Source organism: Chiloscyllium punctatum, chromosome 8, assembly GCF_047496795.1.
Source record: "Chiloscyllium punctatum isolate Juve2018m chromosome 8, sChiPun1.3, whole genome shotgun sequence".
Classification (NCBI taxonomy): domain Eukaryota; kingdom Metazoa; phylum Chordata; class Chondrichthyes; order Orectolobiformes; family Hemiscylliidae; genus Chiloscyllium; species Chiloscyllium punctatum.
In genome coordinates, this window is record NC_092746.1 from 111,002,600 (window position 1) to 111,030,270 (window position 27,671).

At 41.7% G+C, this 27,671-nt stretch overlaps 1 protein-coding gene across 5 annotated transcripts in view; it reads right to left on the reverse strand.

Annotated features, from left to right (window-relative positions):
• dpp6a (dipeptidyl-peptidase 6a) overlaps nt 1–27,671 on the reverse strand; it is a 1,516,786-nt gene that overhangs the window by 1,178,262 nt on the left and 310,853 nt on the right. For 2 of the 5 annotated variants that reach the window (XM_072576236.1, XM_072576234.1), the window contains exon 1: nt 12,267–12,522. The exons of 2 other annotated variants lie outside the window; for them this stretch is intronic. In XM_072576236.1, the coding sequence (XP_072432337.1) occupies nt 12,267–12,458 (192 nt within the window). In that variant the 5' untranslated portion in view covers nt 12,459–12,522. Of the gene's footprint in view, nt 1–12,266; nt 12,523–27,671 lie in introns of those variants that run through there. One more of the 5 variants, XM_072576235.1, reaches the window with a different exon arrangement.

Genomic DNA, 27,671 nt, shown 5'->3' on the forward strand with positions numbered 1-27,671 from the left:
TTTTGCTATTGACCAACATAAAATTTACCATTATATCATTACTCCTGAAAGTACAGAATAATTACTCATTTCAGCCCACAGAATAATGTGAAATCAATGGACATTTTGATGTTTTACTACATATTTTCCAGTATGCAGAAAGCAGAGAGTCATGTTAATGTGATTGTAGGTTATTTACCTGCTACAATTTATTGTTACTGACTGTAGATCACTCCTATGGGTACACTGCCATTAGTGCGCACCCTGCATACAGTAATTCAGTATAGTATGTGTGTGTATATACCTGTAAGCCTGTCAGTCAGGTCTGCACATTTCACATATGAATTCCTTTTTGTAAAGCACATTGTCATCCTTTTACTTATTAAAAAGAAGAGAATGATAATTTGGATAATAGAAAGAACTCCAGTGTTAGCAAAGTGGAATAAACCCTTCTACTCAGTGCATTGGGCACAATAAGTCTATTCAATAATATAAAGACTAATATCTCCTCTGATCTGTGTGAATGGGACAGTGAATCTAAGCTAAGTAACCAGGGAGACCAATTCCATATGATCATAACCAACAAGTTATGATTAACCATCTGTAGGAATAAGGAATTTTTAAAATTCATTCACAGGATGAGGGCGTCGCTGGTTGGACCACCATTTATTGCCCATCCCTAATTGCTCAGACAGCATTTAAGGTTCAACCACATTGTTGTGGGTGACAGTTTCCTTTCTGAAAGGAAATGAGTGAACCAAAGGGTTTCACTCCAATGGACTCTTAATTCCAGAATTTTTATTAAATTCATATTCTACCATCTGCTGTGATGGGATTTGAACCTGGGTACTCAGAACATTACAAGGGTCTCTGGATTAACAGTCTAGCAATAATACCACAAGGTCACCACCAGCCCAGCTCAAATGCCTGGCTAGCTGGTTTGTGATACAGAGTAATGCCAACTGCATGGGTCCAATAACAATAATATTTGTTATAATAAAGACCCTATACACACAACGATCAAAACTAATGTCATTGGATAAACAGGCAGAACACTAGCCACTAGGATACATGAACATCAACTCACCACAAAAAGACTAGTATCTTTATATACAGATGAGGAAGGACACCACTTTAACTAGGACAACACATCCATGCAAGGGCCAGCCAAACAGAGACACACGCGAGAATTCCTAAAAGCATGGCATTCTCACCGGAACTCCATCAACAAACACATTGACTTGGATCCCATTTACCATCCCCTGAGGAAAAGAACAGGAATCAACATCACCACAGGAAATGACATCACCAATCCAAGGAAACCTAAACACATAAATAAAAAGTGGGCTGATGTTACCTAGTATGGTGACAAAACGTCTGAAAATGAGCCTTCCAGCTCAGATAACAAACCTACATCCAGAACCTCAACCCAAGCTGCAAATCTTCTCAAAACTCGCCAACAATAATTTTAGGGCCTTTCTCCTGGGTTGGTGACGATTCACCACGGCACATTCGCCGCTGCCACCAATTAGCCACTGCTGGTTCACCACCAGCGTTTCTCCACTGGGGTCGTTCGACCTCTGGAGATTATTTGTCATGGGAAATATATATTGGTACTGATTGTTTTCCCTCCCACCTGTTCTTTTATACTTCTCAGTCCCCTTTATTTATACAAGTACATACTACATATTGATTAAAAAAGCAGGTGAAAGAAATATCATTTTATTGGTTTATACATAAAAATGAGTTACAAACACTTGCGGTGGCGAATCGTCCTCAGCGGCCAATGGGCGGTGGCGAAGCTTCCTCGGCGGTGAAAGGGCAGTGGCTAATCAGCAGCGGTGAATTGGTGGTGGCGAATGGTCCCATCCTGCTTTCTCCCAGCCGCCTCATACCAAGCCTTGTCATCACATGGGTTCCAACTACAGTTAACCCATTACCAGCTCCTAATGGTCAATATTAACAATTATTCTCCTCGAGTGAATATTCCCTATTCCTTTGTCTGCCCAACTTTTGTTCTCTCTCTCTGGGCTCCATCTCCTCCTTTCGCATATCCTCCCCCCACCTCCCAACCCCATCTTTAGTATATATATCATCTTTTTCCTAGCTACAAGTAATTCTGAAAGAAGGTTGCTGGATGAAAACCATTAACTCTGCTTTCTCCCCAACGATGCTGCCAGACAGATTGCTGAGTTTCTCCAGCAATTTCTGTTTTCATTTTGGATTTCCAGCATCCGCAGTTCTTTGGCTTTTTTTTAAACATGTATTCAATTCCTGCACCAGCTAATGTTACCATGAAGTATTCTCCTTCTCAATCTCTCCGCTTGAGGTCTGGTGACCCTCATGTTAAACCTTCACTGCCTTCTCTCTTCAATGTGACAGCAATTAGCTGGTAGAATTATGGTGACTTAAAGAGTCATAGAATCGCACAGGACGGAAACAGACTCTTCGGTCCAACCAGTCCATGCCGAACATAATCCCAAACTAGTCCCACCTGCCTTCACTTGGCTCATATCTCTCCAAACCTTTCTTGCTCATGTACATATCAAAGAATGTTTTAAACATTGTAACTGTACCCACCTCTATTACTTGCTCTGGAAGTTTATTCCACACACAAACCATTCTCTGTGCAAACACTTTGCCTCTTATGTCCTTTTCAAATGTTTCTCCTCTCACCTTGAACAGGTCTTGAAATTCCCCATCATAGGGAAAAGACACCTGCCATTCACTTTATCTATACCCCTCATGATGTTATTAAGCTCTGGAAGGTCACCCCACAACCTCCTATGCTCCAGTGAATAAGGCTCCAGAATATCCAGCCTCTCCCTATAATTCAAACCTTCCATTCTGGTCAACATCCTGGTAAATCTTTTCTGAACTCCCTCCAGCTTAACAATGCCTTCCGATAACAGGGTGACCAGAACTGGGCATGGTATTCCAGAAGAGGCCTCACCAACATCCTGCACAATCTTAACATGATGTCCCAGCTCCAAAACTCAAAGGTCATGATCCTGTTTAGTGGGTTTTCCAGATATTTGATCATGCCCACTTCATCTGCCTGTTCTGTGGCCATAGAAGAAGGATGAAAACTATGCACTGTGTTGTGCATATCAAACCAAATAAACTGTTGCTCACTTTTCTCAGCTCTGCAAATCTAATATTGACTACAGTGGCATTTGCAATTGCTTTATATGACTCTCCCCTGCACTGGTTATTTTCAATTATTTCTTGATGTTTGCTTATTATGCTAAAAGATCCGTTTGGCAGGTTGGAAAAAAACAATTTTTAGAAGCTTAAGTAACTTTGTAATTCCTTCATTATGACAAAATAAGATCTGCTATGCTTTTATTTACTTTGGGTAGGAATGTTGGCACTGCTCCAATGCTACAAGTAGGGGCCATGAATTTTGGTCACAATGTCATTTTTAAAATTTTCTCGCCAATGTACCAAAGTAAAGTCACTGGATTACTCATTGTGATAGCATCAATTCAATATGTTCATCACCTGTAAAAGGTACTTTTCATAGCTCAGCGGTAACTCAATGAACCACTGAAAGTTCCAAGTGGAAAATAATGGATACAGAGAACAAATTATTTACAAAGGTGATTAAATCTACCATCTTAAGTGAGTTGCTATAACTAATTTCCCATCATTGTCAGAAAGTCATAGTCATTGAGTCATACAGCATGGAAACAGACTCTTTGGTCCAGCCAGTCTGTGCTGAACATAATCCCACCTGCTTACTTCTCGCCCATACCACTCTAAATCTTTCCTGTTCATGTCCTTATCCAATTGTCTTTTAAACATTATAATTGTGCCCACATCCATCACTTCCTCAGGAGTTTCATTCCACATGCAAACCACACTCTGTGCCCCTCATATCCTTTTTAAATCTCTCTCCTCTCACCTTAAAATGTGCCTCTCATCTTGAAATCCCCCATCCTCGGGAAAAGACGATTATCATTAACTCTATCTATATCCCTCTTTATTTTATTGTCAAGTGTCCAGTTTAATTTCTGTAAGGCACATCACTTCATGTTTCTACTGCTCATCACAGATATCATTTCTTTGATGCAAGATATTTTTAAGTAGTGTTAGACTTTTCCAATGCCAATACTGAAAGCAAAAATAGAAATAGTCTGTTGGTGAATATGTAACAGTACCTTGACAGCAGTGATATCCCAGGGCACTTCACAGGAACATTTGTTAAAGAGAATTTTACATCTATCTGCACAAGGAGATATTATGAGTTGTGAATGTAAGTTTGGTCGAAGAGGTCGGTTTTAAAGGCATGTTTTAATGGTGAAATGAGAAATAGAAGTGCTTAAAGAGGGAATTCCAGAACTTAGGACTTAGGCAGTGCAAAGACATGCAAGGTTTTTGTAGCAAAAACAGATCTGGAAATTATTTAAAAGTAGCAATTAAATGAAAGTATCATGTGAATAATGGAAGAGGGTGAGGCTACCTGTTTGTCTCATTTCATAAATAAATCTCAATCCCAATTGTAAAGAACTGGTCCATACTGGCAGTACACAGGAGAAACAGTTTTGTGGTTCATTTATAAAAGGTATCTGAACAATGATTTGTCATCAAAAAATATTCCTGAGCAAGTTAGAAGGAGTCCACTCCAACCCTCCAGCCTGCTCTGTCATTCTATAAGATCATGACTGACTCAACATTTCCTCCTATCCCCAATAAGCCTTCACCCCTTGCTTGTCAAGAATCAATCTGCCTTTGCCTTAAAAGATTCAAAGACTCTGATTCCACCATGTTTTGAGGAAGGAGGTTCCAAAAACTCGTGGCCCTCCATGAGGAAAAAAAACCTCACATCTGTCTTAGCTGGGACAGGAAACAACTTCTCCACACCTATCCTCTTCAGGTTCAACAAGGTCTGTTGTTCTTGAAAATATTCTTTTTTTTATTCAGGTTTATCAATTGAACTGAAACCTGTACTTGAACTTGTATCTCCACAGCCTATGGGTTACTAGTTTGGTGACATTAATACGGTGACATCCCCTCCCTCTGTAATGTACAGTTAATCGCTTGCGAGAATGATCCAACATTCTGTAATAACATCAATAACATTAAGTAGAGTTGTTGATTCATAGAACATAGACCAATAACTCTGACATAATCTTGGCAGCATGATGGCTCAGTGGTTAGCTTTGCTGCTTAACAGCATCAGGGACCCAGGTTTGATTCCACCCTCAGGCAACTGTATGGGGTTTGCACATTCTCCCAGTGTCTGTGCAGGTTTCCTCCGAGTGCTCAGGTTTTTTCCCACAATCCAAACACATGCAGGTTAGTTGGATTGGCCATGCTAAATTGCCCATAGTGTCTAGGGATGTGCTGACTAGGTGGATTTTCCAAGGGAAATGCAGAGCTATAGGCTGGAGCGGGGTGGGTCTGGGCAGAATGCTCTTCCCAAGGTCAGTGTGGACCTGATGGGCTAAATGGTCTGGTTCCACACTTTTGGGATTCTATGATATTGTTAACACATAGTAACTTAAAAATAAAACAATAGTTGATTCCCAGGAAATGTTACAACCAGCATAAACATACATGCAATATTTTGTGTGTCACCATCAAGAGTGTTTTGAAGCACATTGAACACCAAGCTCTTGAAGCATGATGACATCTGGCAGTGGCACAGCAACCAAATTAACACTTAATAAATATCCTGGCTTAGTTTCTATAATTAAACAAACAGCCAGAGAGACTGAGTTCAAGCTGCAATTTAATCTTAGTGTCCAATAAAGGTGATCAACTGCCTAAGTATCAATGACTTATCATATAACTTGCATCAAATTGATTATCTCGTCTGCACTTTAATTCATTCTGGAAGTGTTTACTAGAGTAGAGTCTCTCTATTCAAATTTGAATTCCGTGTTCCAAAATTACAGCCAACTGTCCTTTATTTGAACAGACCTTGAAAGTCTAACTGGGCTTTATGAAGCAAATGAATTATCATGAATTATTTTAATTGGACACAAGCATATCAAGTATATTCCTGAACATTATTCTTTGGGGACTTCTTAATTAAAATAAATCATGATGGTATTATGAACACATATTCTGAAACATTGTCACCCCTGACAACCAGCCAAAAGAGTGAAGATGTCAAATTCAAAACAAAATACAAACACAAGGGACGACCTGGAACGCGTCTGTGTTATCCAATTACAAACATTGTCCCTAGTAATTGTATCGGCTAAGTTGGTGTCATATTTGACTCTATGATCAGTTATGGCTGATTATTTCCACCTCAGTAAGATTACCTAACCTTACCTTGAACCAGCTCATGTTCTGCTGAAAACCTCAGCCATGCCTTTGACACCATGAGCCTTGATTATTCCAATGCAATCTGAGTCAAGAAGTTTTACTCTTCCTATGCTTGAAGTCATCTCAACGTCTGCTGCTCATATCCTAATGCACTCCATGTTCTAACTCATTTCATGTCCTGTTCACCCTTCAGTCCTACTCATTGACCTACACTGACATCTGGTGAAGAGATACCACCATTGCATAATTCCCACCTTTTTTTCAAATGCCTCCCTACCCTTGACCATCCTTATCCCTATAACTTACTCAAGCCCTACAATTTTACAAAATATCTGCTCTCTGATAATTGTTAGTTAGAGACAAAAAAATTGCAGATGTTGGAATCCAAGGTAGACAGCAGGAGGCTGGAAGAACACAGAAAGCTGGGCAGCATCGGGAGGTGGAGAAGTCAACATTTCAGGTATAACTTGAAACACCTACTTCTCCACCTTCTGATGGTGTCTGGCCTGCTGAGTTCTTCCAGCCTCCTGATGCTGCCTGGCTTGCTGTGTTCTTCGAGCCCCCCACTGCTGCCTGGCCTGCTGTGTTCTTCCAGCCTCCTGCTTGTTTACCTCTGACAATTCTGTCCTTGAGCTACCTCCGTTTTAATTGTTTCAGCTTTGGCAATCTCAGCTTTAGCTGCTGAGGCCCTAAGGTTTAGAATTCTCTTGTTAAAATCTCCTCCCTACTCTGTCACTGCTTTTGTCACTTGCGGTGTTTCCTAAATCCTACCTGTTTCACCAAGCATTTTGTCATTTACAACAGTATTCCCTTGTGATCAGTATTAAATTTTGTTCATAGGTCTTTTGTGAAGTAACTGTGGGTATGTTACGATAGTAAAGCAGTTCTAGAAATACAACTTGCTGGACTAATTCGTGTCCTAAAGCGGATGTAATTATTGACTCTGCAGCTAGTGGCAGTACCTGATTACAACTGCAGCTTTGCTAATTTAACTTGCAGCCACCATTACAATTTACAATCATACATTTTTTTTCAGTTTAGACTATGGCCTACAGCTGATACTGGTCAACAAGACGATGAAACTGTAGGAAAATCTTTAAATGGTATGCTAATCATATTTTACAGGTTGCACTGATTGAATAATGAATTACAATGCAATTGTTGAATGAGAATTGAGTTCCAATAAGATGAAGCCAGACTGCAGCAGCTTTCTATCCGAAGACCAGGATTACTTAGTGTCATCAGTAATCATAGAGATCTACAGTTCTTTGTGTCTGTGCTAGTCGAAATAACCACCAAACTATTCTCATTGCATTTTCCAGCACTTGGCCCATAACCTGAAATATCTTGTAACCTTTGGCATTGCAAGTGCACATCTAAATACTTCCCTAATATTGAGAGAGTTTCTGCCTCTTCCACTCTTACAGGTACTGCGTTCCAGACTCCCACCACCCTGTGGGTAGAAAAGCAAACCCTCACATCCTCTCTAAACCTCCTGCCCTTCCCTTATATTTATGCACAACAACCCCCTCCCCCACCCTTTGCCATCATTTAACCCTCCATCAATGGGAAAGATTTTTTTCCTACCTTAGCCGCATCCCTCCTAATTTTACAGATCTCAATCATTCCCCCCTCTCAGTCTCCTCGTCTCTTAAAAAAAAACAACTCCATTCTGTCCAATCCTCTCTTCATAACTGAAGCTCCCTAGCTTAGGCAACATCCTGGTAAATCTCCTCTGCACCCCCTCCAGCGCTGTCAAATCCCTCCTGTAATGTGCATTCCCGAGCTGCACACAATACTCTAGCTGCGGCCTAACCACCGTGTACACAATTCCCCATGACCTCCCTGTTCTTAAATTCTATGCCATATGTCTTCTTAACCACTCTATGCAGCTGTCCTGATACATTAAGGGTTCAGTGTACATGCACACCAAGGTCCCTCTGACCCTCCCAGGGTGAAACTGTTCATCGTGTTTGTTCTGCCCAAGTGCGAGAAGTTTCACTTATTGGATTGAATTCCATTGAACACTGATCAGCTCATCTGACCAGTTGGCCTCTATCCTCTAGTAATCTAAGGCTATCTTCTTCACCATTTACTGCCACACCAATTTTCATACTGTCTGCAAACTTACTAATCAAAGCCCCTACTTCCGGGCATCTCTACTGCTCGTGACACTAACGGCCCTTATTTGCTACTACCAGAAGTTGCAAAGAAAACTCCAAATCACACTGACTAAGCAATTCAACTTTACACTTGTATTCTTTAAGCCTGTACTTCCAAAATTCTAAATCAAAGTACATTTTAACTCTGTAATAACCTCCCAATCTCTTGGTAAAAGTGGCTAAATTACAAAGTTAATAAAAAAAGAATTAAAAATTGCGGATGTTGTAAACCAGAAACAAAAACAGAGATTGCTGGAAGAGCTCAGCAGGTCTGGCAGCATCTGTGGAGAGAAATCAGAGTCGGGTCGAAACACCAACTCTGATTTCTCTCCACAGATGCTGTTAGACCTGATGAGCTTTTCCAGCAATCTCTGTTTCTCGCACAAAACTTGGCTTTTGTTCGTTGTTCTTGGCAGGGTAATGCTGTTTTGGTTTTACCGTGGTCAGTTCTGTCCCTGTTCTTGTCATTCGCGTGTGTGTGGTCATTGAGAGAGGCGTTCGACATAAACAGCCCGCACCAGCTTCCCCGGGGGGATTGACGTACAGTCAAATAACTGCTCCCTCTGAATGTACCGGCGGTATAAATGAACCTTAGTCTGCCCAAACAACAACTCAAACAAGATGATAAAGCAAGTGCTGCTAAAGGGGTAAACAGAGACACCCAACTGATTTCAAGACTGCAATCTTTTCGCGCGAAAGATGTTACCCCTGCCCAATGCTGGGTCTCACAATTTAACCTTGAGTCTTGAGCTGAACGGAGCACCGACTCGAAGAGTTAAAAAACAAACATCAGAAACAGGAAAGGTTACAGAAGATCGGAAGATGTCTGACAACACCCCGGGGACCAGTCTCCTTTTAAAAAAAATATCGAGAATGTCACAGACGAGAGAGCCCAATGGGATCCAAACATTCCCAACAATGTCCCAGAATGATTGATCACACTTTCAAGAGATTCATCTGAACGCAACTTAAATATTTCATGGAAACACGGCCGTGTGCAGCGACGTCACTGAAAAGAAAATGGAATGAACTTATTTGTCAAGATCCAACAAGCGGTTGTCTAAAAATGCCACGATTAATCCCCCCGCCCCAGACCCAACGCTGCAGAGATAGCGACTGATGGACCATATCAAGCTCAGCAAATCTCTGCTCTTCACTCTCAGTATCGAATTTAGGTCTCAGTCAGGCTGCTTTCGTTAAATAGAGTTTTTAAAAAGAAATCCAGAGGAGAAAAACAAAATGTAAAGGCTGCCATAAAATAGTGTGACCTATTTTCCGAGGTGGGGGGGGGGGGGGGGGGGGGAGAAAGATCTGGACAAACATTAACTTCTTGATGGTGCAAATGTTACTTCACACAAGGCCAGGATTGTAAGCATCTGTCCCGTGTTCAGAGTTCATTCGACCATCATACAGTTTACTGTGCGAGAAAGTATTTAAGAGAAAGCTGAATGGATTCTGTATGAAATGCCTTTTGTTTTGGTTAGAAGGGACCCAGCCAAAGGGAATCCTGCACCTTAACGATCCCATCGAGAGCAACACAACGAGCAGCAAATAGCATTTGTCACGCATCCTTCAGGAACAGCTCAATCCCCTAATAATATCGGCAGCAGCAGCCGCTAGCGGGCTGGTGGCTCGATTCCTCCCAAGCATTTTACAGACTAACGCCACTAAAATAATCAGAAAATGAATCCAGGAGCTTTCACTCCTGCACTGATCAGGGATCAGGCCAGAACTATTAAAGATGCCTAGGTTGCCAAGGCGATATGTAAATTCAACTTTTCAAACGGTTTCCGATTTCTTCCAGCGAAGCCAAGCATCATTTTATTCCACAGATTCTCAGCGGCCGGCGTCCACTACATTCAAATGTATAACTGAGCTCGACTTTGTACGGGAGGGGTCCCCTCACTACCACCCCGCATACACACTTTCAACCAGGACGAAGGATTGTCTTTTGCAACAACAGAAACATAACGTGGATTGTAATCCTACCGTCTATAAATATATCGCCGAGCGAACAAAACACGCAGTTTGCCATTGAATAGAAAACTTAAGAGCAACTTGATACCAGGTTAACTTGGTGAGATTGAACGAGACAGCGATTTGGGGGGAAAGAGGCCCGAGAGGTTCAAATGAAGCAGATAAAGACAGAAAGGCGCACAGGAGGGACACACACACATGTATATATAGTGACATATTCACAGGTGCGTATACACTGACATAGTCATATACTGTACACACAGGTGCACATGACATAGCCCATATACACACAGGTTCATACACACAGGTACAAACACACACAGGTGCATACACACTGACATAGTCATATACACACAGGTGCATACACACAGGTACAAACACACACAGGTGCACATACACTGACATAGCCCATATACACACAGGTTCATACACACAGGTACACACACACAGGTGCATACACACTGACATAGTCATATATACACAGGTTCATAAACACAGGTGCAAACACACAGGTGCATATACACTGATATAGTCATATACACACAGGTTCATACACACAGGTACAAATACACACAGGTGCATACACACTGACATAGTCATATACACACAGGTGCATACACACTGACATAGCCATATACACACAGGTTCATACACACAGGTACACACACAGGTGCATACACACTGACATAGTCATATACACACAGGTTCATACACACAGGTACACACACAGGTGCATACACACTGACATAGTCATATACACACAGGTGCATACACACAGGTACAAACACACAGGTGCATACACACTGACATAGTCATATACACACAGGTTCATACACACAGGTACATACACACACAGGTGCATACACACTGACATAGTCATATACACACAGGTGCATACACACTGACATAGCCATATACACACAGGTTCATACACACAGGTACAAATACACACAGGTGCATACACACTGATATAGTCATATACGCACAGGTGCATACACACAGGTACAAACACACACAGGTGCATACACACTGACACAGCCATATACACACAGGTTCATACACACAGGTACACACACACAGGTGCATACACACTGACATAGTCATATACACACAGGTTCATACACACAGGTACACACACACAGGTACATACACACTGACATAGCCATATACACACAGGTTCATACACACAGGTACAAATACACACAGGTGCATACACACTGATATAGTCATATACGCACAGGTGCATACACACAGGTACAAACACACAGGTACATACACACTGACATAGCCCATATACACACAGGTACAAACACACACAGGTGCATACACACTGATATAGCCATATACGCACAGGTGCATACACACAGGTACAAACACACACAGGTGCATATACACTGACATGGTCACATACACACACACACACACAAAGGTGCATATACACACAGGTGCAGATACACTGACACAGCCATATACACAGAGGTGCAAACACTTATGCATCTACACTGACATAGCCACACACACAGATGCATTTATACTGACAGTCACACGCAGGTGCATACACGCAGGTATACATATATCCTGGCACAGCCACACACATACAGGTGCCAATGCACTGGCACAGCCACACACACAGGTGCAGGTACACTGACATAATCATTCACACACACAAGTGGAAATACACACACAGCCACATACACAGGTGTATATACACTGACACAGTCACACACACACACAAAGGTGTACATATGCTGACATAGCCACACACACAGATGCATATACGCACGCAGGTGTGCCTACACTGGTCAGCCATACACACACACGGTACGTGAAGCCAAACAGATAAGGAACAGGTAATGATCATCTTACATCATCGTCCTCACTGTCAGCTCTGTGCTGGTAATGGTACCGGGCTCGGTTGTCTTCCAGGGACCGTGCAGTTTTCCCTCCGTTGTCCTCATCATTGCACTGGCCACCGAGAAGGTGACTGGCCTCGGCGGGAGCTGGGTAAGATCTGGAGGTGTTGATCTGCCCCGTGATCCTCTGATACAGCGAAGCCATCACAAAGTCAGCTCTGGAGACTACGGCACCAACTTCGGCGCAGACGCCGGTCGTACAGGGTCCACTGGGAGAGAGTGAGGTGGAGGGGGGGGGGGGGGGTTGAGGGAGGTGGCTGGAATACAGGGAGACAGAGATATGTCCTGATGTGAGGGAGGGAGAGGCCTATCCGCTCCAGAAGGGGTGGATCAAGCGTCCTCGATAACCCCGCCGGCTGTGAATCGACATGCAGTTAGAACATCTCCTTTCGAGCCGGTGGGTTGACACTGGCATCAGGAGGAGGGGTTCAGCCGGGCGAATACTGCATTCAGTACACGCTGCCTTCCTGGCTCTCCCTCTGCTCGGAGGGGGAAGGGGCTGGAGGCTGTTCCAGTCTCACTACATCAGCGACTGTCCTTTCCCTGCGCTTCCAATATCAACTCTCCCTCTGTCTCTCAGACACACACACACACACACAGATAGAGGCTACACCTGACCCACCGCTCCCAGTGGTGAACACACACACACACACACACACACAGAGAGAGAAAGGACAAACAGCCGGAACTGACGAGGAAGGAATCCACCAAAACAACTTAAACCCGATTTATTCCTGACCTCCCCGCAAACTGTTCCAAACTCGGGGGGAATGGGGTGCAGAATCTCAGCCGGACAGGCTCCCACGGCGATGGGGAGAAGATGCAGATGGGGTTCAGGGTGAATCAGACAGGGAGTATGGTGTGCGTGTGTGTGTGTGTGTTTGCAGATGAAGAGAAATCGGTTTCAGCTGCTACAGTGCCCCTCAGGGGAACAGTAACCCCACAAAGCTGCGATGGACCACCACCAACAAGGCGATGGGTTTTGCATTGCCTCCCCAGCTCGGCTCAGCATCTCGCCCCCTCCCGTTGAGCAGATGCGAGGGAGAGAGTGTTGAATTTTTGGTGTGTTAAGGCTGCAGCACCCCTCTGTGGATATATTGGACAAAGCAGGTACCGCCGACAGACAGAGAGAGAGAGATTGTCATTGTCCTGTCACTGCGCTTCCCCACCTCAGCGCGAACACACAATACTGTCCTCATTCCCAACTTGAGAATGCAGGTAACCCGCACTGGAAGCAGATACTCCTAAACAGAGGGGAAAGGTTTACATTTATCTAGCGCCTGGTCATGCCCGCAGCGAGTCCCGACGTGTTTTAGTCAGTGGAGAGTGCAAGTATGGTCCCGATTTGTGCTATAAAGTGCAACAGTCAATTTGGGAAACTTTCACATGTTTCTATTCTTAAGCGACATTTGTTGAGTGATAAATATTGACCTGAACAACAGCCAAATATCCACTACTTACCAAAAGGTCTTATGAGGTCTTTTTGACAACATACCGGGACGAAGTTCACTGACATCAGCGCAAGGAACACTCGCCCCTAGAGCTGACAGGAACATTTCGCTAAATTGAGTCCCTTCGATTTAACATTTAGGAATAACGATAACAACTGGAACGTGAAATTGCACGGCCACTCGGCCCGGTTAAAACAGAGAGTGTGCAGGACCGGTCAATGCCGCAAGTTGCAACATTGTCTGAAAAGGAATTTATTTCAAAAGCAGCATTTCATGAGTGGGATTGCCTTTTCATCACCAATGGCGAAATGTTTCTGTTTGACCTGTGAGATTTAGCTTCTCACCTTACCTCACCTGGGGTCTGGGGTACATAGAAAATACAAGGTAAAGTCGCTATCGTTCTTACCCCTCCATTGGAGAGAGAGCTGACTGGTGGGGTTTCACCTGAGGCTCACCTCATCTCAACTAAAGGGTGGGATCATAGAGGTCACCTCAGACAGTGTGAATCTGGGCTGTTGGAGTCACTTCTGTACTGCAAGCCAGTCTTCCAACCAACTGAGCTAATCGGCTTGCATTAGCTAAGACTACCATGGAGGAGAAAGTGAGGACTGTAGCTGCTGGAGATCAGAGCTGAAAAGTGTAGTGCTGGAAAAGCACAGCAGGTCAGGCAGCATAGGAGGAGCAGGAGAGTCCATGTTTCAGCATAAGTCCTTCATCAGGAATGGGTGCTGTGACCCTCTGTGCACCAAAGATGCTGTGACCCTCTGGATAAACTCAACACCAGTCATCTCTATTTAATAAGGGATGGTCTTCTGGGACTATGATGATTTCACTTACTTCTATATCTGGAAGAAAATAACAAAAATGGATAGTAGATATTTTCAGCCTGTACAATACTTGTGCTATATTCATGAGTGCATATTTTAAAAACTCCTAGCTATCAACTTCAATTAGCTTGTTTCAAATACAAGCAATTGAATTATGCCAAATATCATGGATCAGTTCTTTAAAAAATTACACTAAAGAACATAATGTACTTGCAATAAGTATTCATAAACCATTGGGAGTACCATGCTAGACCAGGCAATGTTGGCATTTTAACTTCCCTAAAGGGCATTTGAGAACCAGATTTTATTTTATAACAAACAACCATTTGGCTAAGATTTTTTATTACAGACTTATATTGAAATCAAATTTCACCATCTGCCATGGCAGGATTCAGACCCATAACGTTAGCCTGACTTCTTGATTGTTAATCCATTGACATTATCACATCACATAGAAATGCACTTAGACTCGCACTTGCTTGAAGCTACATATAGTCCATACACACAGACCTGACCTTTGCAAACAGGTGAGAACATGCCCAGGCATTACAGCTTTATTAATGAAACAAAGGTTTTGGTGTCAACTGGTGCATTCCTTATGGTGACACCTTTACCAAACAGAACTTAGGACCCTCGTTCTGAACTTTAACAAAAATTTCACTTCACCCTTATGCTCCAAATCTGCCCCCATTACCACTTTGTCCCTGTATCTCACGATATCCTTAGAATCTAAAATCAATCTTAGCCTTGGGTATTTTACAACAAGGCGAAGAAAATATCCACTTGCTGGTTTGGTGCCAATAGCAAATTTTCATAATCATGTTAGCTAAGAAAGTCTCTCCTTCATTTTACTTCTGAATGATACAAAGAACTCTGGATTGGATTAAACTCTCAAGGAATACCAGCAACTCCTTGCCCCTGTTTTAATTCACAAGAAAAAGGATTAAATAGTGGAAATGTAATTTATCACTGCAGTTACTTAATCTCATTAGTCAACCAAACAATTGGTTGGTAAACATTTAAGTCACTTGGCATATTTCTCAACCATTGTTCATGCAGCAAACAATGCACCTTCTGTTCTACTGACAAACATGTGCCTAATGCAACAAATAACTTTTGCTGATGCTACCCTTAAAGCACTAAGAAACTTGTTCATGTATTGCACCACTTTCCAATGACTTATGTACCGTGCATTATAGCCAAAGTATTTCATCAAGAGGCAGCTTCTCAGAGAGTCTGCCTGTACCTGAGTTAGAGATTGAAGGAGCCAGGAGTATGTTGGGTCAACAATTAGGACAATACTGCAGATAATGTTTGATTTTTTAAATTAAATTTATTTGTGGCAATATTGGCTGGCCCGGTATTTATTGCCGTAATTACTACTTGCAGGACCAGTTCAAATTCAACCACTTTGCTCTGGAGTCATATGTAAGCCAGACAAGGATGGCAGATTTCCATCCTCAAAGAATTTTAGTGAACCCGATGGGTTTTGGACAGCAACAGATTGGAGGGCATCTAATCCAGACTTTCACTATCTGAAACTTCACATTCTGCCATGATGAGAGTCGAGTCCACATCCCTAGGGCAGTGAATCCGAGGACAATACCACTACATCACCATCTCCCTGCAGAAACACTTGAAAAATATCTCAATTAATAAACATCTGGGTATGTGCAGTTTTGCAAAGAAGTTTCTACTTTGCATGGTCACGGGTTAAGGTATAGCAGTTCCAGTCAACTTGAGTTAATTTCATGCAAGCGATCGAAGAACATGTTCATATTATGCTTCCCAACACTTGGGTGGTTGAGATATTAATCTCTCTATAGCGAAGGGCCAACTGGACAATCGTGACTTTGTGAAATTTGACATTTATCCAGCTCAGATTCAGGCATTGTTAGAGTTTTAACCATTCTTTTATATACTGAGCTTGAGAGGGAAACATAGCCAGGAGTCTATCAGTTACCTTTTGCTTCAATACTCTTGTCTAATCAATATCAATTTCAAACCTCTAGCATTTAATAGCTTCTCAGGTAGTTGTTGTATCTCTAGTTGTTCTCCTGGGATTATGAAAACATAAATGCTGAGAGAAGGAATAGGAAATAAATTGCATTCATGCTGTTGGATACATGATGACACACCTCATGGGAATCTGGAACTTGGACCCAGAATTTTTGACCTAGAGATAGGGACAAATCCAAATCACCCCAAGAGCCCTTAATATTTATGCAAAGATGAACATAAGATTCAGGAGCAGGAGTAGACAATTTATCCCCTCAAACCTGCTCTACTGTTCATCGAGTAAGAGTCATGCAGTGTGGAAACAGGCTTTGTGGCCCAACTCAACCATGGTCACCAGGTTTCTTCAACTGACCAGTCCCATTTGCCTGCGTTTGACCCATCATTCGACATATGTACCACTCTCTATGTCAACAAGTTGCCCCTCATGTTCCTTTTAAATCTTCTCCTCTCACCTTAAACCTATGCCCTTTAGTTTTGGACTCCTCTACCGTGGGGAAAAGACCTTGAATATTCACCTTATCTATGCCTCTCGGGATTCATTCAACACAATCATTGCTGATCTTATCGCCATCTCAACTCTACTTTCCTGCCCACTCTTAATAACCATAACTAATTAAAGATCTGACTATCTCCACCTTAATTTTGTCCAGTGTCCACTGCATTCTGGTATAGTGAATTTCACAGACTCACAATTCTTTGAGAGAAGGGAAAGAGTAGAATTTTAAATTCCATCAGCTTTTGTGGTGAGATGACAATCCATATCCCAAAGTATAAACCTATGTGTGTAGATAACAACCCAGCCACTTCACCACCTCAGACATCAGTATTTATAATGAAACCAATCGGTCTAATTTTCTACACACACACACGTGTGACTTTAACCCCAGATCTTGTGGCCCCAGATTTTACATGCTGTAAGATAATGTAACTCAGAGAATACATTGCAAAGCATTCACATTCCAAAACTGAGGAGTCCTTGATCACTAAAAGGATCAGCGTAACAGCTGTAAGTTTAAGTTGGAGAGCTGACAATTAAACATGCATAAGGTTGACGTGCTATGAACTAACCAAAGACAGAATCAGTATTTTCTAATAGACAATATTGACTGCAGTTTGCAATAGCAATTAGAAATACAAAACAAAAGTGTAATTTAAGACATTGAGACAACCTACAGGTTAATTGGATTTCAAAATAACTAAATCACAAATCACACTGCTATTTTGAGTATTGATCTGCTGTAAAAGCAACATGAAGGAAAAGCAGGGATTAGTTATTTTTATCATGAAAACAATTGCAGTTCCACAAATGTAGCAAAAATGGTTCTTTAAAGCTATTGTTACCTGAAACTGTGGAGACATTTAGACTGAGAAAAAAATGCTTTAGTGAATATAGAATTCAGAATCAAAATCTTGAATAATAGAGCATTGTAACTAGGCAACATTATCAATACAGGGATCAATGCCTCAAAACCTGGCAGGGATCAATATATTCTTGATTATGAGAATGCTGAAATGTGTTTTTATTAACTTAATTCTTTCAAAAATAATTCAAAATCAATTCATCGAACCCCTACAGTGTGGAAGCATGCCATTTGGCCCATCGAGTCCACACCAACAATCTGAACAACATCCAACCCAGACCCACCTCCCCAGCCTATAACCCTGCATTTCCCATGGCTAATCCAACTACCTTACATAACCCTGGACACTACGGGCAATTTAGCATGGCCAGTCCATTTAAGCTGCACATTTTTGGACTGTGGGAAGAAACCTAAGCACCCAGAGGAAACCCATGTAGACACGGGGAGAATGTGCAAATTCGACACTGACAGTTACCAAGGGTGGAATGGGACCTAGATCCCTAGCGCTGTGAGGCAGCAGTGCTAACCACTCAGCCACCGTGCCACCCGATGAACAGAGCTTTAAAGGCAAATTTTTGGATAAAATCTGATTTCAATGCTTCAGATAGTACCCTCTATTAACAATGTGACATATCTGAATGTAATAGAAGCTCTAAGGCCATCATGCTCTTTTAATGGATGGCATGATTTCATTACCACAGATTCTTTATAGAATTGATGACGTTGAATTAAGAATGCTATAATCATTACTGAGAAAGTCAGTCAGCAACTAACACAATGTGAACAGACAGCTTTGTCCTGATCCCATTTCCTTTGAAATAATAAAGAAAACATCTTGACAAAGCAGCCATATCTTGTGGGAAATGCTAAGGAGATGCTATGTTGAGCATGTAATGTAGGAATTGCCAGTTGACAGTTAACTCCCCTAAATTCACTTGCACGGAATAAAATATGAGCAGGAGCTGTTAAAACATTCTCTCAGCTGAGCAAGTTGGGATGATGTTGCCAGATTTGTAAGCAACGCTGAATGAAATTCATCAATCCCTCTAATAGGCCAAATATTGCCTTTCTCATGTCTTGTTTTGTATAATTTGTATCTTGTACTGTTCACAGTTTTCTGCAATAATGTGAGGCGCTTCTTTCTTGACTGAGTATTGACACCATTAGATTTACAGTGTGGAAACAGGCCCTTTGGCCCAACAAGTCCACACCGACCCACCGAAGCGCAACCCACCCATACCCAGTCCCCTATATTTACCCCTTCACCTAACACTACAGTCAATTTAGCATGGCCAATTCACCTAACCTGCACATTTTTGGACTGTGGGAGGAAACCGGAGCACCCGGAGGAAACCCACGCAGACATGGGGAGAATGTGCAAACTCCAAAGTCAGTCGCCTGAGGCGGGAATTGAACCCTGGTCTCTGGCGCTGTGAGGCAGCAGTGCTAACCACTTGCTGACCTAGCCAGTCACTTTACATTGGAAAATAGGAAAAGGCTATTTTGCAACTTTGTGGATAAATATTCAAATTGTAATATTACGTTAAAATATAGGACATTACTTGGAAATAAGCTTTTACCTTTCAGAAATGATAAACAAATGTCAAGGTGAGATTTAAAATCATATAATAGAAAACTATGAAGTTGATGATGTACTGCAATAATAATGGAAGAAGCTTTCATCAGGTCCATTGCATTAGAAGGTCATAACTCACTTATTGTCAAAGGGTTAATGTCTACTGTGAAATAGCAGAAAAATAAATTTCATAGCAACTTGGTATGTTAATCGCTGCATTAGGAAATTTTAAGGACATTTATCGAACACAATCAAAGCTGTGACTGATAATAAAGATCAAACTTCATTTTTCCTTAAAGTGTCATAGGAATACTAACAAATGAGATTGCACATTCTCCCCGTGTCTGCTTGGGTTTCCTCCCACAGTCCAAAAATGTGCAGGTTAGGTGAATTAGCCAAGCTAAATTGCCCATAGTATTCCGGGATGTGTAGGATAGGTGCATTAGTCAGGGGAAGTATAGAGTAATAGGGTAGGGTAATGGATCTTGGTGGGATACTCTTCAGAGGATTGTGTTGGACTTGTTGGGCTAAATGGCCTGTTTCCACAGCATAGGCCTTCTATGGTTCTATGAAATGATTGCTGAGTGTCACAATCTTGAGCAGCAACAAATCCATGAATCATGCCAATGGACTTATGATGAAGAAATCCCATTTTGTTTTCCAATTGCCTTTCCTTAGTCTTTCTCCTCCTCTTTCACCTGCTTGGTGAGCTTTTATTTGGTACTATGAATTGCAAGTACATTTGCAAAATTGGCTAATCTTTAAATGAACAATATCCAGCTAATGTTTATGTCAAAAATCGACACGACAGGTAACGCTCATTTTGTGAAGCTAATTGGAAACAAATTGAGATCGAAACAGCTAAAATTATAACATTGTTGTTGCATGGAATGTCTTGTGTTAATTTCTACATAATTATGCAGCACAGTGAAAGCCATTTAGCCCATTGTGCCTGCATGGATCATTGAAAGGAATGATCCACTTAGATCATGAAATTTAATATTAGACAACTTGCAGAGCTGTGAGTTGATTATCACCAACAGAATTATATTCCACCATAATCTATAAACCAAAGGTCCACTCAACCTTTCGATCAAGCTTGGTGAACAAGAGAATCACTGGGGCGTATGGAAAAACATGCCAGTAGAAGCACTAGGTAAATGAGTCCCAACCTGATGAATTTAGTACACTGCATCATAGGTATGATAAGCAGCAGAAACAGCACGCTACAGACGGAGCCAAGCAACTCCTTAGCAAATGAATCAGATCAAAGTTCTGCAGTCACTGGTGGCAGTAGAAACAACTAACAAGACCAGGAGGTGGCTCCATAAGCATTCCTATCCTCAGTCGTAGTGGAGATCGTCAGGTGGGTGCAAAATACAAATGTGAAATGTTTACAACCATCTTCAGGTAGAAATGCTAAAAGATACATTTCCAAAGATTCTGACAAACATTATTCTTCAGCCAATTTAATTCACTCAATGTAACATTAATTAATTACTGAGTATGTCAGATACAGCAATGAATATGGCACCTGATAACGTCTCACCAATAATGGAGTTGGGTTCTTAAAGTATCCATAAAATTTCAACAATTGCATCTATCCAACAATGTGGAAAATTGCCCAGCTATGCTCTGTCCACGAACTGCTAAACAAAGCAAATCTGGCCATTTATTGTCCTATCAACTTAATCTCAATTATCAGTACAGTTATGGAATGTATTGTTAACCATTTTATCAAATGGCATTTATTCACCAATAACTTGATTGCTGGTGCTCAGCTTAGGTACCTGCACTCAGCTTTTGACCCCATTACACGCTCGAAGCAACCATGTACACGGATCGAATTCCAGAAACAAGGCAACATTGATGCCCTTGACATCACGACAACATTTGACCAATTGTGCGTAACACTGACATTTACTTTTGGTCTCTTTATTTAAGGAAGGGAATGGTGGTGGAGGTAGCTGAGGATGTTTACTGGATTGATACCTGAAACGAGTGGGTTGTCTTATGTGGTTAAAAATCACACAGCACCAAGTTATAGTCCAACAGGTTTATTTGGAAGCACGAGCTTTCAAAGCGCTGCTCCTTCATCAGGTGATTAACACCTCCAAATCTTACCTTATGAGGATTGTTTGTATTGTTTCCACTGGAGTTTAGAAAAGTGAGAGGCAACTTTATGTAAATCCTGACCCTGAATTATCTTGAAAAGAAGGACATGAAAAGGATGCTTCCTCTTATTAAGGGACACTGTTTTCAGATAAGGACTCACACCTTTGGTACAGAAATCAGGAATTATTTGTTTCGGAGAGTTGTGAACAAATTGCCTCGGAAAGCTGTGAAGACGAGGTCATTAGGTATTGTTATGGCTGCAGTAAATGGATTCCTGACAGACACGGGAGTCCAAGGTTATCAGGTGCAGATGGGCAATGTGGTATTCAAAACACAAACCAATCTGCCATCACCTTTTTAAAATGGAGAGCAGGCTTGAGGGGCCAAACAGCCTCTCTTTCTCCCATTTCACATGTTCAGGAGAAGTCAGTGGGAATCAAATCAAAACACTCCACTGGTTGGAGTCACACATAATCCAAAGGAAGTGGTTTGTGATTGTTGCAGACCAATTACTTCAACCATGGGACATTAACACAGGAGTGTCTAATAAGGTTGTATACACAACCCAACCAGCTTCAGCATTTTTAATTTATTCATTCGTGGGACTGTGTGTGGGCCAGCATTTGTTGCCTGTTCCTAGGTTCCATTGATAAGGTGGTGGTGAGCTGCCTTCTTGAATTGCTGCAGTCCACCTGCTGTGGGTTGACCCAAAATGTTGTCAGGGAGGGAATTTCATGAGTTTGACCCAACGACAGTGAAGGAATGGTGATACATTTCCAAGTCAGGATGGTGAGTGGCTTGGAGGGGAACTTGAAGATGGTGGCATTCCCATATATCTGCTGCCCTTGTCCTTCAAGATGGAAGTGCCTGTGACTTTGGAAGATGCTGTCTAACGATCTTTGGTGAAGTTCTGCAGTGAATCTCGCAGATAGTACACACTGCTGCTATTGAGTAAGTGGTGGAGGGAGTGCATATTTGTGGATGTGGTGCCAATCAAGTGGGTTGTTTTGTTCTGAATGTGCCAAGCCTTTTGAGTATGGTTGGAGCTTCACCCATCCAGGGAAGTGAGGAGTATTCCACCCCACTCCTGACTTGCGTAAATGGTGGATAGGCTTTGGGGGCTCATCAGGTGAGTTAATGACCACAGTATTCTTAGCTTCAGACCTTCTCTTGTAGCCACTGAGTTTATATGACAAGTCCAGTTGAGTTTCTGGTCAATGGTAATCCCCATCAAGTTGACAGTGGGGATTCAGTGATGGTAAATTGGACAATTGAAATCAAGGGTTGGTGGTTAGACTGTTTTTTTTTATTGGAGATGGTCATATTTGTGTGGCGTGAATGTTACTTGATATTGTCCAGATCTTGTATCATTTGAACATGGACTGCTTCGCTCTCTGAGGAGTCATGAATATGCTGAACATTGTACAATCATTGGCAAACATTTGCACATCTGACCTTATGCTGGAGGGAAGGTCATTGATAAAGCAAGTGAAGGTGGTTGGGCCTGGGACACTACCCCGAGGAACTCCTGCAGAGATGTCCTGAGCTGAGATGACTGGCATCCAACAAATACAAAATCTTCATCAATGATCTTCCTTCCATCATATGGAGAGAAATGTAGATGTTTCCTGATGTCTGTATTGAGTTCAGGGCCATTCACGACACCCCAGGTAGCAGCCACTTCATCTGCCTAACCAACAAGACTTTGACAATTCCAGCCCTGAAATAAGAAATAACATTCAGGTTGTACAAGTGCCAGGCAATAGCTATCTCTTGGTCAGACAGTCTTACCACCTTTCCTCACCATTCAATCAGATTAACATTGTTAAATCCCCCATTATCAAACGTCTGTGAATTACCATTTATCAAAACCTTAACTGGTGAAACCGCGAACATACTGTAGGGATGAGAACAGGTCAATTTGGCTGCAGCATGTACAATATACATTATGCACAGCAGCAACTCCAATATCACTGAAGAGGCTTGACGCCATCCAGGACAAAGCAGTCAATTTAATTGTCACCACATCCACAAACATCCACCACCGACACTCAGTAGCAGCCATGTGCTCAAGTTACAAATTCCACAAGGTTCCTTGGTCAGCACCTTCCAAACCCATGGTCACCAAACTGTAGTAGCATAAGGGCAGCAGATACATGGGAATATCACTGATCATCATGATTTGGAAAGATATCGCTTTTCTTTCAAGGTTACTGGGTCAGTGTTGCTGTGTCAAAACACTAGAAGGTCCTACCCATTGGCATTGTGGGTCCCCCTCCATCAAATGGACAGCAGCAGTTCAAGAAGACAGTCCACCACCACCTTAAGACTATAAGCCCTTCAGAAATTGGAACAAGAATAGGCTATTTAGATCTCAAGTTGGCTCTGCCTATTCAATAAGATCATGACTGATCAGACATTCCTCATGTCCACTTTCCTGTTTTTATCCTGTAACCTTTGATTTGCCTATTCATTTATCTATCTCAGCCTGAAAGATACACAAGAGCTCTGCCCTGCAGTTCTCTTTGGCAAGGACTTCCAAAGACTCACAATCATTGGAAAGAGGAAATTTGTCTTTATCTCAGTCTTAAAGTGGCACCCCTTTATTTTGAGACTATGTCCTCTGGTCCTAGCTCTCCTATGAGAGGATACATCCTCTCAACATTTTTCAAGCTCCTTAAGAATGCATTAAGTTACAATTAGATCATCTCTCATTCTTCTAAACTCCAGTGAGTAGAGCACAGCCTGTTTAACCTTTACTCCATACAGGGGATCATCTCTGTGAACCTTCTCTGAACTGTCTCCAATGAAATGACATCTTTCCTTAAAGAAGAGGACCAAAAAGAGTTTGGCTTACAGTACTCAAGATGTAAACTCATCAGCACCTTGCAAATTTGCAGTAAGACTTCCCTACTCTTATACTCCAAGCCCCTTAAGCTGAGCCTGGACGCTAGCTTTCTGTGTTTCATGTACAAGTATCCCTCAGTCCTTTTATGTTGCAGCTTTCTGCAGTTATTTTTCCATTTAAATCATTTTGCTCTTTTGTTCTCTCTTTCAAAATAAACAACTTCACATTTTCCCACATTATACTCCATTTGTCAATTCTGGCCCACTTACTTAAGCTATCAATATCTCTAAATTGTTTGTATTCCACTCACAATGTGCTTTTGCATCTATTTTTGTATTGTCTACAAAATTGGCTACAGTACATTTGCTTCAGGTATCCTTGTCATTAATATATTAAATATATTGTAAACAGTTGTGCTCCCAGCACTGATCCCCGTGGAACCTCACTGCTCACAAGTTGCCCACCTGTAAATAACCTTTTGGAATGCCTTCTGGAAGTCTGAATACTACTGATCCCCCTCCATCTACCCAGGTTGAAACTTACGCAAAACAAAACTATAATAAATTAGTCAGACGTGATTTTCCTTTCATGAGCTATGTTGACACTGCTTGATGACATTATGATTTTCCAAGTATGCTGCTATTACTTTTGTATTGGCCTTCAAATACCCATTTTCTGCCTCCTTCATTCTTTTTTTTTCATTAGGGGTGTCACATCGGTAGCTTATTTCCAATCCTCTGGTGCTTCTCCAGAATCCAAGGACTTTTGGAAAATTACAATCAATGCACCCACTATCTCTGTTGTTATTTTTTTTAAGAGCATAAGATTTAAGCTTTTCAAGGACAATTAGGAATGGGCAATGGATTGTGGCTAAGCCACTCACAGCCAGATCCCACAAATGATTTTTTTTTTAAAAACTAAGCAATGTTTCTTTAGGAGCATCTCCTGAACCTCTAATACCTTTAAGAACAAGCACCGGCTAAACAGACATACATCTCTATCACACACAACCAACATTCATCATCACTGAGTTTGATGTTATTTTGCCATCACCAACATGCTACATGTACCTCTTCAAAGTAAAGATGTGCTTAAAGTAATTTGCAGCTAAGATAACCACATACACTGCTGGCTACAGGCTCACACCTGTCAAAGTATTCGTGTCACTTTTAATTAAAGGAATTCAATATAGTTAACCCTCTGCTGCAGTTAAAAGTATTCAAATTGAATTTAAGATGGAGCATTTTGCAAGTTCTTAATATTTGAGTTTACATGATGTTGCAAATGACTGAAAGGTGAAGTTGTAGGAGACAGTCCTTCCATAGCTGTTTCACGTTATAGGAAAATGTGTATATGTTCCACCATTCAATTAGATCATAGCATCTCAACACTATCAACCAGTCTCAGTAAGAGCAAATTACTACAGATACTGGAATCTGTACTGAAAGCAAAAAATGCTGGAGATCACAGTGGAACAGGTGGCAACCATGGGGAGAGAGCAAGCTAACGTTTCACCTCAAATGAAGTTAGCTTGCTTTCTCTCCATGGATGCTGGCTGACCCGCTGTAATCTCCACCATGTTTTGTTTTCAACCTGCCTTGGTTCCCTCTTTTTTCATTCCTTGCCTAATAGTGGCTCATTTTCAAATGACCAAGCCTCAATCGTTCTTTGACTTGAAGCAGATTTAGACAACTTCAGATCACAATTACTCTGGCCAGTTAGCAATTTTTGAGAAGATTTGTAGCTCAGATTGATGATAAGTATGTAAGTTAGCTCGCTCAGCTGGAAGATTTGTTTTCAGATTTTTTGTCACCATGACTAGGTAACATCGTCAGTGAGAGTCTCCAGTGAAGCACTGGTGTTAGGTCCTGCCTCTCTATTTATACGTCTTGGTTTTCTAAGGTGGGTGATGTCATGTCTGGTTCTTTTTTTCAAGGGAAGGCAGATGGGATCTAAATCAATGTGTTTCTTGATGGAGTTCTGGTTAGAATGCCACGCCTCTAAGACTTCCCATGTGCATCTTTGTTTCCCCTGTCCTATGATGTGTGTGTTGTCCCAGTCAAAGTGGTGTCCTTCTTTGTCTGTATGCATGGAAACTAGTGAGAGTGGGTGGTGTCTTTTGGTGGCTAGTTAGTGTTTTCCCACTTTACACTATCTATCAACTTTGACACACCCTTATTTTCAAGTACCTCGGTGGCCTTGCCTGTCTCCATCTCTGTGACCCCCTCCAGCCCCACCATCCTCTGAAATTTGTATCATCTTGAAATTCTTGCATGTCGTCAGGTTTCATCGCTCCAACATTAGCAGCTCTGGCTTCAGCTGTTTTATCTTCAGCTTTGGATTTCTTTCTCTCGATGTCTCCACATCCTCTCGCTGCTCCTTAATGACCAACCTTGTGACCAAGCCTTTGGAAACCTGTTTAACATCTGTTGAGGTGGCGCAGTGTCAGAGTTCAATCACTGGCACCCTTGCAAAGCATCTTAATTTTTTTTCTTGAAGTACTTCACTGTACCAAAGGTGCTATATAAATGCACGTGCACAATTTTTAATGAGTCCATATCAGAATCCAAATTATTGATGTAAAGTGTTCTAATATAAATGAAAATTTATAAACCAGCTACAAAGCTATGAGGGGAGTTACTATGAAGTATTTCCAGCAGAGTTCACAGGCAATTAATTTGGTGCAATATAAGTTCTGTTGTAATGCGAAGCTTTTTATTTAGAATGCAAAAAAAAAGCCTCTTTTGTTTTGTCTAAAAAGAAAGTGCTTTTAGGTCTGAACATTCCATGAATTCATTACCAATTCAATAGATTTTATGACTCTTTTTAAGGAAAAAGAGAAACCTTTAACTGTAACTCAGTTTTATCTTGCTCAGCCTTCAGAGCAAGTTTGATGATGTAAACCTGATATCCTTCATACAGGCAACTCTGAACATAAATTTGTGGGTGGCATGGTGGCACAGTGGTTAGCACTGCTGCCTCACAGTGCCAGAGACCCAGGTTCAATTCCTGCCTCAGGTGACTGTGTGGAGTTTGCATATTCGCCCCGTGTCTGCGTGGGTTTCCTCCGGGTGCTCCGGTTTCCTCCCACAGTCCAAAAATATGCAGGTTAGGTGAATTGGCCATGCTAAATTGCCTGTAGTGTTAGATGTAGGGGTATG